Source organism: Mastigoproctus giganteus, chromosome 5 (genome assembly GCF_048544385.1).
Source record: "Mastigoproctus giganteus isolate SK-2022 chromosome 5, ASM4854438v1, whole genome shotgun sequence".
NCBI lineage: Eukaryota > Metazoa > Arthropoda > Arachnida > Uropygi > Thelyphonidae > Mastigoproctus > Mastigoproctus giganteus.
This window is the reverse complement of record NC_143579.1, coordinates 181056877-181073736: the sequence shown is the minus strand read 5'-3', so window position 1 is coordinate 181073736 and position 16860 is coordinate 181056877. Positions and strand designations below refer to the sequence as shown.

General features: G+C 40.0%; 1 protein-coding gene across 1 annotated transcript in view; it reads left to right on the top strand.

Annotated features, from left to right (window-relative positions):
• Positions 1 to 376: 376 nt before the first annotated feature.
• Positions 377 to 16860, top strand: part of LOC150085892 (protein unc-13 homolog 4B-like) — a 145968-nt gene continuing 129484 nt past the window's right edge. Inside the window, exons 1-2 of the mRNA XM_090374285.1 lie at positions 377 to 418; positions 16627 to 16722. Coding sequence (XP_090230411.1) covers positions 16627 to 16722 — 96 coding nt within the window. The 5' untranslated portion in view covers positions 377 to 418. The remainder of the gene's footprint in view (positions 419 to 16626; positions 16723 to 16860) is intronic.

Below are 16860 nucleotides of genomic sequence, written 5' to 3'. Positions count from 1 at the left end.
AGACATGATTTATTAATTTCTAAATAATACAAATGCACTGTTAAGTGCATTTTAAAGCACAACATGAGCATCCTGCAATCACCTGTGATCATGATACCTTGTACAGAGGCAGACACAGGATGTACAAGTTGAGAACACTGGAATTTCCACAAATTAACCTGAAAGTAGCCGACCAACTGTACAATGTTTCTGATTCAGCAGATATTCCCAAGACGAAGGCGTCTGCTACTCAAGCGAACTTCGCTAGTATCAGTATTTCCCGGTTGGTTTCCCAGAAGGAAACCGGATGAGATGGTGAACGCTGCCAATATAATTGCGCCACTTCTAGAAACGTGATTGTTTACAGTGTGTGGCACTGACTGACAGAACTGCGTTCTAAACACAACTCGTAACAGGCGTCTTGAAGGTGACACTTCCGGTGAGTATCACAAATATGCTCTTTCTCTGTTTTTTAGCAGCATTCAATATCTGTTTTATAACTTAATAATATGCTCAATTATGATATTTCACCTAGAAAAGCGAACAAACAAAAGAAAACTGCACGTTAAGCAAAGCACTGGTGTGCTACCACGAGCTTGACTGGACTTACACATGCCTATGAATGGATTTCAGACGGAGGCGAAACTACTATACGGCCACGTTCTCGACAACCGTAGTCCCGAAGAGTCTGGGCGCTCTACGGGATTATTATTATTTTTTTTAATAGTTGTTAAAGAGCTAACTACAAATTAAGCTTACGAAACTAGAAAACTGTCGACTTCTACGAAATTCATTGGACCCAGAATGTGTGGTTTCGTTACTGCTTGTAGCGCCACTTGTTAAGGCAATTATGTTAAGCTGACAGTTTGTTTCAAGTAGTCGGGGTCCTGTAAACGGATATATACTAGGTGCAAAGCATCCACGTCCCATATATATAAGAGTGTCCTAAAAAACCTGTTAAATGTTTAAAACATAAAGTCTGTCCGGCTGACTTCGGAAGTTCCGAAAGTTACTACTTGGCTGTCACGCGACATGGCATTTAGCATTCATCCACCAAGCTTCGTATGGAACTTTTATGATAAAAGTGTAAAACCAATTGACGTTGAATTAGTAGCGAAACTACCATACTACTACTACTACCACGAGAGAGTCGAAGACTCAAGAGACCGACGTGGTTGCTAAAGTGCTCAGGAGGACTAGTCTGATCATCTTTTTTTTTGGGGGGGGATTTCAGAATTTGTAGTTTCGTCTCTGTTGGGTAGTGATATAATGTATGTACTGTATAATTTAATGGTTCTATTTCACTACTGAGAGGAGCTGAGCGTGACACATTTTGGCCAACCCTGTTCTAGTCTTTTACGATAATGTGGGAATTTCTCACACTGAGTAGTAATAGTAACCACAAATTAGGGCCAAATAATCAGAAATGCACATCTGTTTCAATAATTTTTATTAAAGTATTATTTAATAATTTAATAAAATACTAGGGGGTTTCACCCCCTGCACGCTGCGCTCTATTCTTTTGATAAAGTAAAATAAAATACTTAATTAAGCAGAAGCTTGTTTTACCACAGTAAAACAAGCTTCTGTTACTTATTTTAGTATTTGTTACGTATTACACGTAATCCGCATCTCTATTCTCACATTGGCTGAATAAATATCACTAGGAGGAAAATTATTTTAATGTATTGAAAGGTACTCAATTATAAAACAGTTGTTTAATAATTTTATTTAAAGTTTTATTATGTTAATTATTGCTTCCTCGGGGGTAGCACAGTCTGTATAGTCATCATCCTCTCCACACCGTCTGGATAAGACTTGAGTTCGAGTCCCGTCAATGAGGAGGAAATTATGGGTGGTCGTTTTCACAACGTGGCTGAGTTATTTGGTCTCAGGCGAGGGTAACATTATTATTATTGTTGTTGTTGTTGTTGTTGTTAACCGCTACAAAACAACAATCAAACGTGCCTGAGGGTGCAGCTACAAAGCATTATTACACAGCTTCAAAGCAGAAGCTTGGAGTATACATGGGACTGTCCTCCCGGAAACTCGGATATTTCGTTCCAGCAAACAGAAACTCGACCACAGAACACACGCAATATACAGCCAACTTGAGTTATATACGGCGCAATATTGCTTAAGTTGCTGATGTGCCTAAAACCCTACAACAAGCAACTAACCAAATTATTGTTGTTTTAATTAATCTGATAATTAATTAGAATATTGATTTTATTATAATTAAAATATTAAATAAAATAATAATTATATTATTATTATTCAAAAGTGTATAGATTTTATATAACAGCTACAGATTTTTAGAAAATTGATTCAGACAGACAGATAAATAATTGATTTAGATAATAACAGCCGTAGGCATATTTTTAAAATGAATTATAAATTCAGTTAAAGAAAATACTCAGTCATTTTTGAACTAGCCGAGGGACCAACTAACAACAAGGCATCATCACTTAACTAGCCGAGAAACTAACTAATAAACTGGAATAACTTTATACAATATGTGCTAACTGTTGATGTTTCTGACGGGGGAAACCATGCTATCAACGCCTGAGACCGACTAACTCAGCCACCGAGCGAAAAAAGCCCATTAAAGTTCCTTGCGTCATCGACGGGATGCGACCCGGCGTTTTCCACCCGATGTGGGGAGCGCGGTGACGATACCATTGTGCTAGCCGCGAAGACGGTAATGATAAGTATATTTTCTAATGTACTGTAAAAGTGCATATAATAACAATTACTTGAGTTCCGTGTTTGTTGCGTTCCGTTCTTTAACGCTGCACTTTAGATTTTTATTGCGGAAAAATCGCACCACAAGTGGATGCGTAAATTGCACCGGTGCGATTTTAGAAAGGTCTACACCTAATAGATTTCTTTGTTTATGCTTAAAATTGTAAAATAGCTAAAAGAGAATATAGAAAATATTCCTCTAAGATATGATGAATGCAACAGAATAAGTCAAGGTGGAAAAAATTGGCTTTACTCAGCGTGGTTGGAAATATAACCATATATACAACAACGTCCGTTGAAACAAAGTCGAGATCTTCAACTCGGCCCACCCACCACAAGTGATAATATTATGTAAATTCTTTGAAAAAGAAATAGGGATCTAACAGCTGCTAAATCTTTGGCCCTCGTGGATAACACGTGATGCAATAACTGTCCTTCCCACGCCCGGTGGAAACAATGACGCCAGGAGTTTTTATAGGCCTTTTTGTCAGGGAAACCGGGTTTATAATCCAGCAAACAGCAAATCATCCACAGAATACATGCAATTTTAAAGACATGAGGGGCATTCAAAAAAATAAGTTAAACCTGCTGCCATCTCTTGGCATAATTGCGCAACAAATGTGGCGCCTGCGCGGAATGGAGTTCATATCGTGCGTTCCCTGGTAGGTGAGTTTCGTTGACGTAGCGTAACAGTTGTGTAGGAGCAAGCATTCATAATGGCACGTCAACTAGAATGTTACTCCAAGTTCGAGGTACGCGGAACAGTACGATTTTTGTGGTCGAAACGTTTGAATTGTTCCGAGATTCACCGTGAAATAACGGCGGTGTATGGGGAAAATGCAATGTCGCGTCCAGCCATAGTGAAGTGGTGCCAGCAGTTTGAAATTGGTCACACATAATTGGCGAATGATGCTGATTGAAAGAGAAGGCCATCAACGTCGACCGCTGCAGACAACGGAATGCAGGTTAATGAAATGATTCGCAATAATCGAAGACTGACAGTCGCAGAAAAGGCAAAGGAATTTGATAATTCGATAGGCAGTGTTAATTCCATCGTCCGAGAACATCTTGACTATCGCAAATTGTGTGCACGATGGGTTCCTCGTTCACTGACAGACGAACACAAAGGTCAACGTTTTTTGTCTTCTCTAGCCTTCCTTCAACGATGTTCTGTGGAAGGCCATGACTTGATGTTATCGCCAATGATGATACACCGCATCATCATTGGCGATAAAATGTGGGTGCACCATTTCACCCAAGAAACGAAGAGAGCGTCTGTGGAATGGAGACACATAACATCGCCTGTGCGGAAGAAATTCAAAGTTGAACCATCAGCAGGAAAGGTCTGGGGGGGCGAAACGCCGTATATACGAGGCCACATAGCCTCGTATATACGGCGCAATATGGGCTATATGGCCTAAGTTGCTTATGTGCCTAAAACCCTACAACAAACAGCAAACATCTAAATATTTGAAAAACAGAGCCTTCATATGCTTCCTTCGTTGTCTGCGTTGTCTGCGCGAGTAGCACAGTGGTATCGTCACCTTCCTCCCCACACCAGGTTGAAAGGCCCGGATTAGAACCCCCTCGATGACGAGAGGAACTTTAATGGGCTTTTTTTCACTCCGTGGCCGGTGTTAGTCGGTCTCAGTGTCAGGCGTAGATAGCAAGGTTTTTCCCCGCAGAAACTGGGGGTTTTCGTCCAGCAAAACAGACAAATCAACTATAAAATACACGCAGTTAACAGACATAAGACACACAACACGGCATATGAATTTAAATATTCGGGTGGCTAATATAATAGTTTGGGTTTTGTTTTTTTTATGCTTCATTCGTTATTACTTGTGATAAACGCGACAAACCAAAATCCTGGACACACACACCTGGCCACGAGGAGAACTAATATAAACATACTGAGAACGAACCTCATCTTTGTCGCACCAAATGAAATAGACTGCAACACTAGAATACCAACCAATGACTGCATCTTGCTAATCTGTCCGAATAATTCCCCTTAAATGCTTTTACCAAAATGTATGCAGCATCAGCAATAAAATCACCATTTAAACTATCGTGTTACCATCTGAATATCAGTTTATCTGCTGAACAAAACCTGGTTATCACACAGGAGATAATTGGATGTAATAGTATATCATATCATACCTCAGCCTCCATAACTCCAGAGATAACAGACGTGGCGGAGGCGCTGGCTTACTGTTCTCGTCAAGTTACAAACAAACCAGACAGCAGGCGAGTAAATTGGTGTGCCATGTTCAGAAAAGATCCATACAACTCCAAATCTGTTTTGTGTATCTACCCCTGACCACGCCGAAGATTCAAGGAGCGAACTCCTAGCATGGATTGCAGCCAACCTTGCCTCCAATACCCCTACTTTCATTATGGGCGATTTTAACATGCTGCCCAGACATTAGAAGGCCATTGAAAATTTTGTGCCAGTCACTGGATCATTTGGATTGGTCCAGCAGATCACACCTCTTACATGGATATGTTGTTGTTTTTGGTTTTTAGGAGCATTAGGAACTAAGGCCATATTGCTCCGGGATATGCGGTGGTCATTCCCTGAATGACCTTTCCGCATCCTCCCTATTTGGTGGTGACGGGCTCGAACCCCGGTCTAATCAAGAAGCGTGTGCTACGCACTGCTGCTCCTTCCCACCTGGCTACGGAGGCGCCTCTTACATGGAGAAACCAGATGTTGGATCTCTTATTTGACAATCTCCTACATCTCGGTCCGACCTCAGAACACACAGCTTTTGATGTCGTGTTCTAAGGTCATACTGAGATGTAAAAGACTGTGGAATAAGATGTTAGTTCAGCTGCGGGAGAAGCGCTGGGTAATGATGAATTCGTGCCCAAAATACGAGTAGTATGTTCCATTAAGTACTTAAACCCAGACGTCGCCGTATCAAACCTCGCAAACGAGCTTGCCAATATTGCCACCCAAGAAAATAACAATCTCTGGAAGGTCTAATTCATGGTTCAACACTGAAGTCAGAGAAGCTTTCAGCAAAAAACAAAACGCCTTCCGGAAATGGAAAAAAATTAATAACTCGGCTGACTACCACATCTACAAGAAAAAGCGAGCCACCTTCCTAAAATATAAACGAGATGCAATGCGTGAGGTAGTATTCAACAGAATAGATCACTCCAGAAGAATAGTACTCAACTGTAAACAAGAATTTCACATGGGGGAAAAAGGTATTTCAGGAATGGGTATAATTGACTTTTACCAAGTGCCATCACACACAATAACTACAAAACTCAAATAGTTCACCATTCAATCAAAACAGAACTTTTTAAATATACAGTACTTATAACGATATAAGTACTTATACAATACTTATATTACTTGTAATATGTTCTTTTGTTATAAGCTCACTGCTCGACAAAATTAACACGTAGAAAACGTGGTGTAACTCGTGCAGCTTGCGATGTAGCTGGACAAAATTTGGTATGGAGGTGTACCATAGAATAACGATGAAATGAGACTGCTAGAAACTTCGGACATTTATAGGAGTTGCATAAGAAAAGGTCACATTACAGAAGTCGATACAGGATGCTCGAAAATATGCTCACATGGCATCAGTACTGCATATGATCCCCTCCAACAGCTAAGCTGAAACATTCTCGATATAAACTGAGTGGACAGAAATCATGGGATACCTACTTAATAACGGGTAGGCCCACCTTTCGCCCGGATAATGGCAGTCACACAGCGAGCCTTTAAGTCCACTAGTTCACAAAAGCGTTCCACAGGTATTTCCATCCACGCTTGCTGTACCGCTGTCCATAATTCTGTCGCATTCCTGGGTGGAGGATCCAAAGCTCGAAAGGACCTTTCCATGGCATCCGAAAGATGCTCCACGGGGTTCATATCCGTTGAACGGGGAGACCATTCCATGGTGGTAAAACATACGGAATGCTCTTCGAACCACGTTCTAGTCACCACAGCTCTGTGGGGAGGCGCATTGTCCTGATGGAAGAATCCATTTCCACAGTACCAGATTAAGGCACCGGTTGGTGGGGCCCTTCGCCGGGGCAACGTTATTTAAGGAGCGCCAAATTTTACAAATCAGGAAAAAATGAAAAAAAAAAAAAAATAATATATATATATCCTTAGTTATAAATCTTTATTTCTGCCCGGGGAACGAAAATACCTTGGTCTGGCGCTGCATTGCCCTGTGGGTGCACGATGACCATGAAGGGATGCAGATGGTCTGCAAGGATGGACACATAACCTGGACAGTTCAGAGGTGCGCCTAGACATACCAGAGGTCCCAACGTATGCCAGTTTAACACGCTGCAGACTTTTACCGTCTGTCCACCTGCCTGAACAGTTCCTTGTTGACATGACGAGGGCATAGCTTAGTGGGGCGTAGACTCCTGCGTCGTCATGGTGTTAGCAATGGGACTCTGGTGGGTCGGCGGCTCCCATAGCCTATTGCAGCTAATGGTCGCCTGATGGGCTTGGTGAAGACGTTTCTCGCATCTCCCTCGTTGAAGTCGGCGGTGATTTGTGCCACTGTCACTCTTTGGTTGGCTGAAACAATGCGAGACAGATGTCGACGGCCAAGTTCATCCACCACCTTTCTCCGCCCACAGCGCTGTCCACGATGAGATGTTACTCCGGAAATGGAGTATTCTCAATACACTCTTGATACTGTCGAAAGGGTATAGTGCAATTTCTGTACCACCTCCGCGATAGAGTGACCCATGCGTCAGGCACCACATCATTCCTCTTTCAAAGTCGGTTAACTCACGACGTTTATCCATACTGTCATCGAATTACCGTCTACGTGAATGCAGTGATGCAATGTACCTATATACCTCCCAAGCGGTGCGTTCGTGCACTAGCGAGAGAAGTGACAGCGTCGCATTGTCCAGGAACCAGGTATCCATGAATTCTGTCTTTTCAGTGTAAGGTCTGTAAGATTCTGTGGCAGCAAATCCCAGTCTTCGCCCAGCACAGACCTTAGTTCACCAAGTGACAGAGGAGTTGGCTGTGGGCGTGCAATGCAACGCCCAAAGGTGTTCCACACATGTTACATCAGATTTGAGTCTGGTAATCGTGCTGGCCACGGCAGCCGTTGGATATCTTCAGTTTCAAGGTATTCCTAGATCACTTGAACTCTAGGTGCAGTGGTGTCGTCATGTATGAAAATAAAATCTGGGCCAACCCTTAAAAAGTCACACATAGGGTTCGAGAATCTGTTCTCGGTACCTCTGCGCAGTTACGGTATCCTTATCAAAAACATGGAGGGGTGCGGCCGTTGATCATTATTCAGCCCAATACGAGAACCCCCCCCCCCACCGTAAATGTCCCTTTCTCTAATTTTGGAGGGATGGTACCGCATTCTTCGTTGTTTCCAGATGAAATAACCTCTAGAATCTGTTTGTAGGCAAAAATGGGACTCATCAGAGAACAGAACTGTTTTCAGCACCTATATTAGCCAGCTATGAGGCACGGAGTCAAATAAGCCTATTGCAGGCTTATTTGACTCCGTGACTATTTGACTTATTTGTACACGGCCTGAATCAACTGCCGCAAGGCAATTGATTCAGGCCGTGTACAGGTTGCTGCGCTTATTTAAGCTTGCTCTATAACTGGGTATCTGTGGTTAATTGCTCCTTGCATCCTTTGCTCCGCCACTTGCGTCCTCCAGAGGCCTGCTGTTCAGGGCCGGTTTGGCCGGTTTTGGCGCAAGCTTCAACACAAGATAAACAATAACGGCTAATAGAGGAAGCCCTGGGGTCTGCCACAATAATACATGAATATCCCCCTGATGTTCGGCCATTGTGTTCTGGCTCTCCAAGTGATCTGATATCTTCTTGGTTATCGCCGGGTTTCTTGTATCTTTTTTCTTTATTATTATTTTTGTAGTTGTAGCAGCAGCAGCAGCAAGTAGCAGCATATAATGCAAGAAAGCAAGCTTATAAAGCATCAGCCAAATCCTGTACATCCTCGCCAATAATTCGTCTAGTTCTTCCCTGAATTTATTCAAGATATCCACTTCCACAACAACAGATGGAAGTTTGTTCCCACAATCAACTGCTGGCTGAATGCCAACTTCCGCGTGTGTATACCGCAACCATACTTCTTCGATTTCAATTTATGCCCCCCTCACAGGTGTAGTCTGAGCAAGAGAAAGAATGCCATCAACATTGAGCTTGCTCAATCCATTCAAAGCGTTAAACAGCTCAATCAGATATGTCGCAGGCGCCTACTCTCCAGACGTTACATTTTGCAGAACTGAAGCCTCTCCTGGTAAGAGCATGCTTTCGTTCCCTTCACAGCACAAGTTCCATTAGATCTACATCCTTCTAAAATGAGGCTTCCAGACCTATATGCAGTACTCAAGATGAAGCCGAACCATTGTCTTATATAAAGGGACAATCACCTCCTTATCTAACAAAGCTAGCAAAGTTCCTATATAGCATTGACAAAATCCATGAGCTGTCCTGGCAGCTTGTCTGCATTGCTCACAGAACTTCATATCTGCACAACTACCCTCAAGTGTTCTTCATTTTCCGCTATCCTGAGTATTGTACCACATAGTTAGTATGCTATTCTGAGATTTATATATACAGTACTGTATATAGAAATCAACAATGGGTCCAGCATTGAACGTTGGAGTGTTTTTGGCATACTGGAAAACATTTTTTCTATCTTTATGAAAATCATATTACAATCATGACATAACAAACTGTACGTGTTTTCCAATAAATAAAAACAAGTTAGTATGACTCTGCACATGTCAATGCTGAATGAATTCTGTGGCCTTGGCTATTATGATACAGAAGCCGGGCTCCTTTGCAATATGCAGACATCACGAAAACAATTTTGACATTATTAATTTCAGTATCCGTCTCGCAGCGCACGAATACAAAAGGAAATCGTGAACCGATAAATTGTGCCATTTGAGATTGAATTTTTATCATTCGGACAACATAATATCTTCCCAACTAGATAAATATATTTGTAAAAGAAAACAGGTGAAAATCTTCCACAGAAAAATAAGACATTTTCAATGTCATTTTTTTATGCACAAAATATGTGAAATTGAGCTAGGAAATATGCTTGTTATTACAAAAGATATTTGTGATTTCTAGAGAATATTTTAGAAATTAGAAAACTTTCGTATAGGGGTCAATTAAACAAAGATTATAGTTATGGATTTCGTTGTTTGGTGGGTGTATCTATCTCATACCAATTAATGCTATGAGATACAGTATTGTGTTTGTAATTGCATGTATTCTTCGACCGATTTGCTGGACGGAAAAAAAAAATAATAAAAAAAATAAATACAATGCTACCTTCTCCCGCCCAGCACCGAACCTTGGGGAACTCCACTAATAACATTGGTCCACGTAGAGCAGTGTCCATTTATTACCACTCTCTGCTGTCTCCCACTCAATCATCCCTTTATCCATTGCAGCAACTTGCCCTTAATGCCATACCGCTCCAATTTGTACAGCAGTCTTCGGTGTGCAACAGTTCCGAGACATCGCTAACTGAGTCTCGGAAAAAGGTCTGTGTTCGATTCACTGACCTGATTCTAACACAGGTATTTTTCACCCGGTGTGGGTGGACAACTCATAACTGAACTGAAACAAAAAAAAAAAAAAAACAGGAAATTTGACAGAGGATTCATTCGTCCCATAGGAACATAAAATACGTTTTAGAAGGTATCGAAATAAGTATGCATGATACTTTTTGTCGACATCAACGAGAAGAGGAGATATTGGGATAGTATACTGTGGTATAACAGTATATTCATTGGTAGTTAGCTCTTAAATGTTTTGTTATTCTATTTTGCGTGTCATCCCTCAATTACTCACCACATAGATCTGTCCAAAATACGTGTAAAGAAAATAACTCTCAGTTCTTAGATCATCTTATTACACTGAGAATAAACATGGCAGTCAAGTTGAATTGTGGGACATAATGCTTTGAGGAGAGCTGTTTTCTGAACGATAGACAACTACAGTATTGTTGGAGAACAATACTGAGGTACGGTACACAGTATATTACAAAAATAAAGAAATTAAATTAACAAAATAAAATGTATAAGCAAACAAATAAACATGCAGAGTCGTAATAAAAGATTATCTCCTCTTTAAAATACACCACCCCGCATATTAACCGATAGGGGCCAGGGCTTCCAAGGGCGCCCTGGAAGCCCTAGCCAATGGTATTAATCACTGTATTTCAGCTCCTTAGAGCAAGAAACACTCGATATTTTGATATATTTATTCGTTTTGTTTTTCACTATTGTTGTTTACATAATTCAGGGCTGGGGGCCTCTGCACGTGCTACTGTGCCTATTAGGTACTACGACACTGGCTATGCTCTTCAGACAGGTGATATCATGAGGCATCTAATGATGCTAAGCTTACTCAAAGAGATGTAATGTAGATTTATTCATTTAACAAAAAAAAACAGCGCACACATAAGGTACGACTAATCCATCCCTACCGCAGTCCGCCGACCACGTTTTACCAACTTAGGACATGCTTCGACAAAAATATTTCTCCAGCAGAACAGTTTTTTGACAACTGATAGTGGCATCCATCGCTGAGACCTCGATTGTTTTTCGAAAAATTTAGTACTGTAGTGGTAAAATCAGCAGAATGTATACTCTATGAATGTTACGAAAAGCAGAGAGTATAATGTTCTTGTTTATACTCCGGGACGACCGCCAGGTCAATCAATACAAATGTTAATCGTATTTAGCAGTCACGGGTTTGAACCCCGGGCCACTCGGCTAAGGCATCTGTGCATGTTTGGCTTCTTAATAGAATTCCAGTGGGTATACGACATATACCCGCGTATATCCTGCACTACAGCCCTGTCTATAGGAATCAGATCTGTGCCCAGAACAAGCTAGTCAAGAGGTTCAAAAATTTTATTCCTTGAGCTCCCTTAAAAATTTTTCATAAATTTCACGCCCTCCAACAAGTCCAGAACAAGTAAACAGATTTGACATAAAAGTTGGCTATGAATATATGTACTTTTATAAATTAATATATACTTAAATACATTTAATCTCAAAGAAATAAAATACGAATAACAGAAATAAATAAAAAAAAAAACGCTATGCACACGGATTAGCGATACGGTTTGTCCATATTGCGTTGAAGAAGTGCTTCATGAAAAGAACAACGCTCTCCAAACAAACGAAGTGTTCTTCGAGGGAAGAGCGCCCCACACTTTGGGAACCTCTGAGTTAGTCCATTAATGCAAGCGAAGGCTGATTATGAGAAATCCTTGACAAAGGATGCAAATAAAAACAACACAGACTTCTTTATTTATGTAAACTCTAGAAGGAAGGGGATGAATCAGATTGGTCCATGTGATGTTGATGACCCTGCTTAGATGGCTGACAAATTGAATGAGTATTTTGCATCTACATTCACACATGAGGAATTCTGTAAGGAAGGGGAGGACAGACGTTTACTCAACTTTAACAGGGAGCTAAATGATTTTGTAATAACGGAGAGCAAAGTGGAAGAGAAATTGTTGAAGTTAAACATAAAAAAAGGCACTGGGACAAATGGAATATATCCAGTTATATTGAAGGAGGCAGCGAGAGAATTAAGCAAACCCTCAGCCATAATTATGAGAGCATAATTAGATTCATGGACTGGAGATGTGCAAAGGGGTTCAAAGGGTGACACAAATAATTATAGACCTGTTAGTTTAACTTCTGTTCCGGGGAAAATAATGTAGTCACTCGTTAAAGAAGTGACGCAGGATCACCTAGAAAGACTGCAGTAATAGTTCAGACACAGCATGGGTTTGTTAAGGGGAAGTCTTGTCTGACCAATCTGATTGAATACTATGATGTGGTCACAAAGGAACTGGATGCAAAAAATAATTTTGATATCATATACTTGGATTTCAGGAAAGCTTTTGATAATGTTGCACATGGAAGACTGCTGTACAAATTGGAGCGATATGGCATTAAGGGCAAGTTGCTGCAATGGATAAAGGGATGGTTGGGTGGGAGACAGCAGAGAGTGGTAATAAATGGACACTGCTCTACGTGGACTAATGTTATTAGTGGAGTCCCCCAGGGTTCTATGCTAGGCCCATTGTTGTTTTGTGTATTTATTTATGATATCGATGAAGGTATATCAGGCTTTATGTCCAAGTTTGCAGATAATACAAAGATTGTCAGGGTTGTCAATGATAGTACGCTACTGCAACAGTATCTAGAAAAGTTAGGTAGATGGGCTGAGAAGTGGCAACTGAAGTTTAATATTGAAAAAGGCAAAGTACTGCATATGGGTAGCAGTAACCCAAGAGAAACGTACCAACTGTGGGGTACAGCACTCAGGGAGGTGGAGAATAAAAAAAGACCTGGGGATTGTAAGATGGAAATCTTACATGTAAATAAGTATATTGTGTATGTATATATACGAAGGCTAAAGAAAATTTAATAGAGGGTAAGAATTAATAAGCATAAATACAAATTTTAATAGGGTCAGAAAGAATATATACAAAAATAATATTTGTATATTACAGGGTTTTAGTATGCAATGAGAAATTAAGTTCATATATTACATGGAAATGAAATTGTAAATAAGTCTATTCTTAAAAAAAAAAAAAAAAAAAAAAAAAAAAAAGAACAATCGCGACAAAGTAGATTAACGAGAAGTGTTGCTCTAAGTGGAGGCAACAATGGATGACAAACTACATGGGAGCTAGACAGCTTATATGGAGTAGGTAGGTTTAGAAGAGAAAGAACTTAGTAAAAGTAGTACGGAAAAACAAAGTCTGTGATGAGGAAGATTTTCAGAATAAATGAAAGGTCATGATTGTTAAGGAGGCAGCCAGGAATACAAGTTTCGGTAGTGAGAGGGAAGGGGGAAGGCACTGTTTAAGTGCAACTGCATGAATTCCAAAGATGGTCAATGCAACAGGCATAACTAATGGCAATAAGTAGAGAGGGGGTTACTGCAAGAGCTTTCTAGAACTTGAGATTATACTGTCCTGAACTACGGAAGATGGACTGTCCAATCGGAATGAATCCAAAGAAGGGGTACAAGGGCCAGCGACCGAATAAGGAGGAAGTTGCTTAGAATTGGGGGCAAGTGATTGGCAAGAGAGAAAAGTTGAGAGAGGAACAAAGAAAAAGGCGCGAAAAAATAAAGGGGGAGAGAGAGAGAGAGAGAGAGAGAGAGAGAGAGAGAGAGAGAGAGAGAGAGAGAGAGAGAGTGTCGTCTTGTTAGATTGTGGTGGTCACAAGGAAAATGCGGTCCGGATAGGGATGCAGCTAAGTGGGGTTAATCTTGGGAAAAAGATATAGTCAAAAAAATGCAGCAAAGTGAAGACAAACAGAGAGAAAAGGAAGGCATAAGCATTAGAATGAAGCAAGGGAGCCCGAGAAATTCTGAGCAAGAGAAGCCAAACCCGTACCACGCCGCAACAACTAGAAAGATCGTTAGTCAAAGGAGCCTATAAGGGAGGACCTTGACGAAGGAACGAATGAGGTATCGCAAAGACATCGAAAGTAAGTCCGTTCATTTTTATTTATTAAAAAAAAATAGGGGGAAAGACTGATGAACTTTTCCGTTTCTGAATGTGAAATCTGGAATCTTGTAAAAATTAATGGTAGAGAGTGAGATAGTGGAATGTGTAAGCCCTTTGAACTGAACGCATTGGTTAAGTTAAGGAATAGTACTGTGTATCATTATTAGAGGAGTTTAAGAACAAGAATAATGTATAGATTCTAAAGTACCAATCAACAAATATGAGTGATTGAGAGAGATTGGGTCACTTAAATCATAATCTAAAAATTGTAAGACTATTAGGGCCATATATGCAGGCACTAGTGAAACTGATAGTATTCAGAGGTGTAGTGAATTTGATTTGAGAGGTTTGTGTTTCTAGATCAATAAGTCTGCATAGTAGATCTAAAGGGCCAGATGTATAAATGTAAAGGTAATATAAATATTAATCAAATGTGTAAGAAAACTAGATGAAGGATGAACCATCTGTGGCGATAATTTTATTCCAGGACAGGAATGTACTCGGGTAGAAGGTATAGAACGAATTGTAAGTAAATTGTATATATGTCTGTTCAATGTTATATGATACTACTTTTTTTAAATGGAAAATTAAATCTGTATTTTACTTTTGATTACCATGTCCATGGAGTCTTTTTACTCAAAGAGAACAACACACAGCCCGAAAACACTATGCTGATACTACCTTGGCTGGGAAACAAGAAGGAAAAAAACTCAGAAACTGGAAACTTCTGATTGAAGTACGTAATCAGATTGCTTGTGGACTGATCCTATCTTTGAATTTGAATAATAATAAAAAAAAAAAATTGATTAGAAGTAAGTTCCCACTATTGGCGATAGCCAACAAGGATCATCCCCAAAGAGTTATTGTGCAGTCGGATATGAAGTTCTCTGAGCAGTGCAGATGGCTTCCAGAGCAGGTCATGGAGTTTTGTCAATGATATTTAGGTATTTTGCTATCAGAAACAAGAAGGTGATTATAGCTTTGTATAAGGCAATGGTCAGGCCACACCTTGAGTACTGCGTACAGGTCTGGAGGCCTCATTTTAGGAAGGATGTAGAGTTGCTAGAACGAGTACAGAGAAGAGGAACAAGTTTGATGAGAGGAACAAAGGGGGTTCTCTTACAAGGAGAGGCTTGAATTCTGTCAGTTGAGGAATCTGGAGACTAGGTTCACTCAAGTACCCCTCAATCAGATCACTCTGCGAGGTGATCAGACTGAGGTGTACAAGGCCTTGAATGGTTCGAGCAGGCTCAATGCTGATGGGATACTTCCACTTGCTGAGATTAAGAACCCGAGGGAGCATAGATTCAAATTGAGGAAAGACAGTTGTAGAATAGATGTGCGGAAGTTTGCCTTTAGCCAGCGGGTAGTTGATTTCTGGAACAGACTTCCATCTGTTGTTGAAATTGATAGCTTAAATAAATTTAAGGCTAAAATAGAGAAACATTTGGAGTGACCGGATGGGTGAAATGGAATTTCACCTATCCGGTCACTTTTTTTGGCTGAACCTCTATAAGCTTCCTTTCTTGCACCATACGCCTCAACTAATGCTAATGTCACATTATTCTCCCTCAAGCAATCACACACATCGAACTTTGTGACGAGCTCATTTGATCTGGTGTAAAACATTAGGTCAGCGTTTTCCAAAGTGTGTTCTGCGGAACACTAGTGATGTGAACTCAATTCAGCAATATGCAATTCAAAGCTTTCAGTGAAAAATGCTAATTAATAATTAAAACAATAATAATAAATTTTGCATATTTTTAGCGTACACCACTTTTGTATCATTCTAATTAATTTTTTTTCCCGGTTATTAATATACTGTACTAGGTATGTATAAACGGCTGACATTTAAGTCCCCCCCCTTTGATGTTATGTTAACAACAAACCTACGGCTATTCTCAGTAATTCTTTCGACTTCGACTAAGGGTGCACTGTTACACGCGCCCTGTCTTGACAGATATTCAAACGAATTATTTTTAACAAAACAACGCTGTCGATCTGACTGGTATTTCTTTAGGATTAAAAAGTTAGCAAATTAAATTGATGATACTTAAGGCAGTGTTTTTATGTATTTGTATTAATTTTCAATATTTTTCTTATGGAGTTGCATACAATCTGGCACAATTAGGTGTACCACCAGTGATATGCGTACCAATAAAATGTGCTTATTCATTAGCTTCGAATACTTTTGATAATACAGTTGAATATTTCCAAATTTGGTTTGGAGTAGTAGTAGTAGTAGCAGTAGCAGTAGCATAATATGTCTTCAGGGTTTCTTAGCATACATTTTAGCCAATGCATAACCCAATATAACATAACTACCTTGTGCATATTTTTAATAGATGCAGAAGCGTGCTGCAAGTGTCGATCACGAAAGGAATGTGCAGCAGTTCTTTATAAGACTCAAAGAAGCTCATTACAATGCAATCTTTAAGAATGTAAGTAGGTCACATATAAATCAAAATTTTAAATATTTTTTTTTTTACATTTTAACCTTACTGTTTTTGCTGTTATCTGTGTTCCTGCTATTTGTGTAGTTATAGATTTTTCTTAAGATCCTCCTTTTGTACTACTTA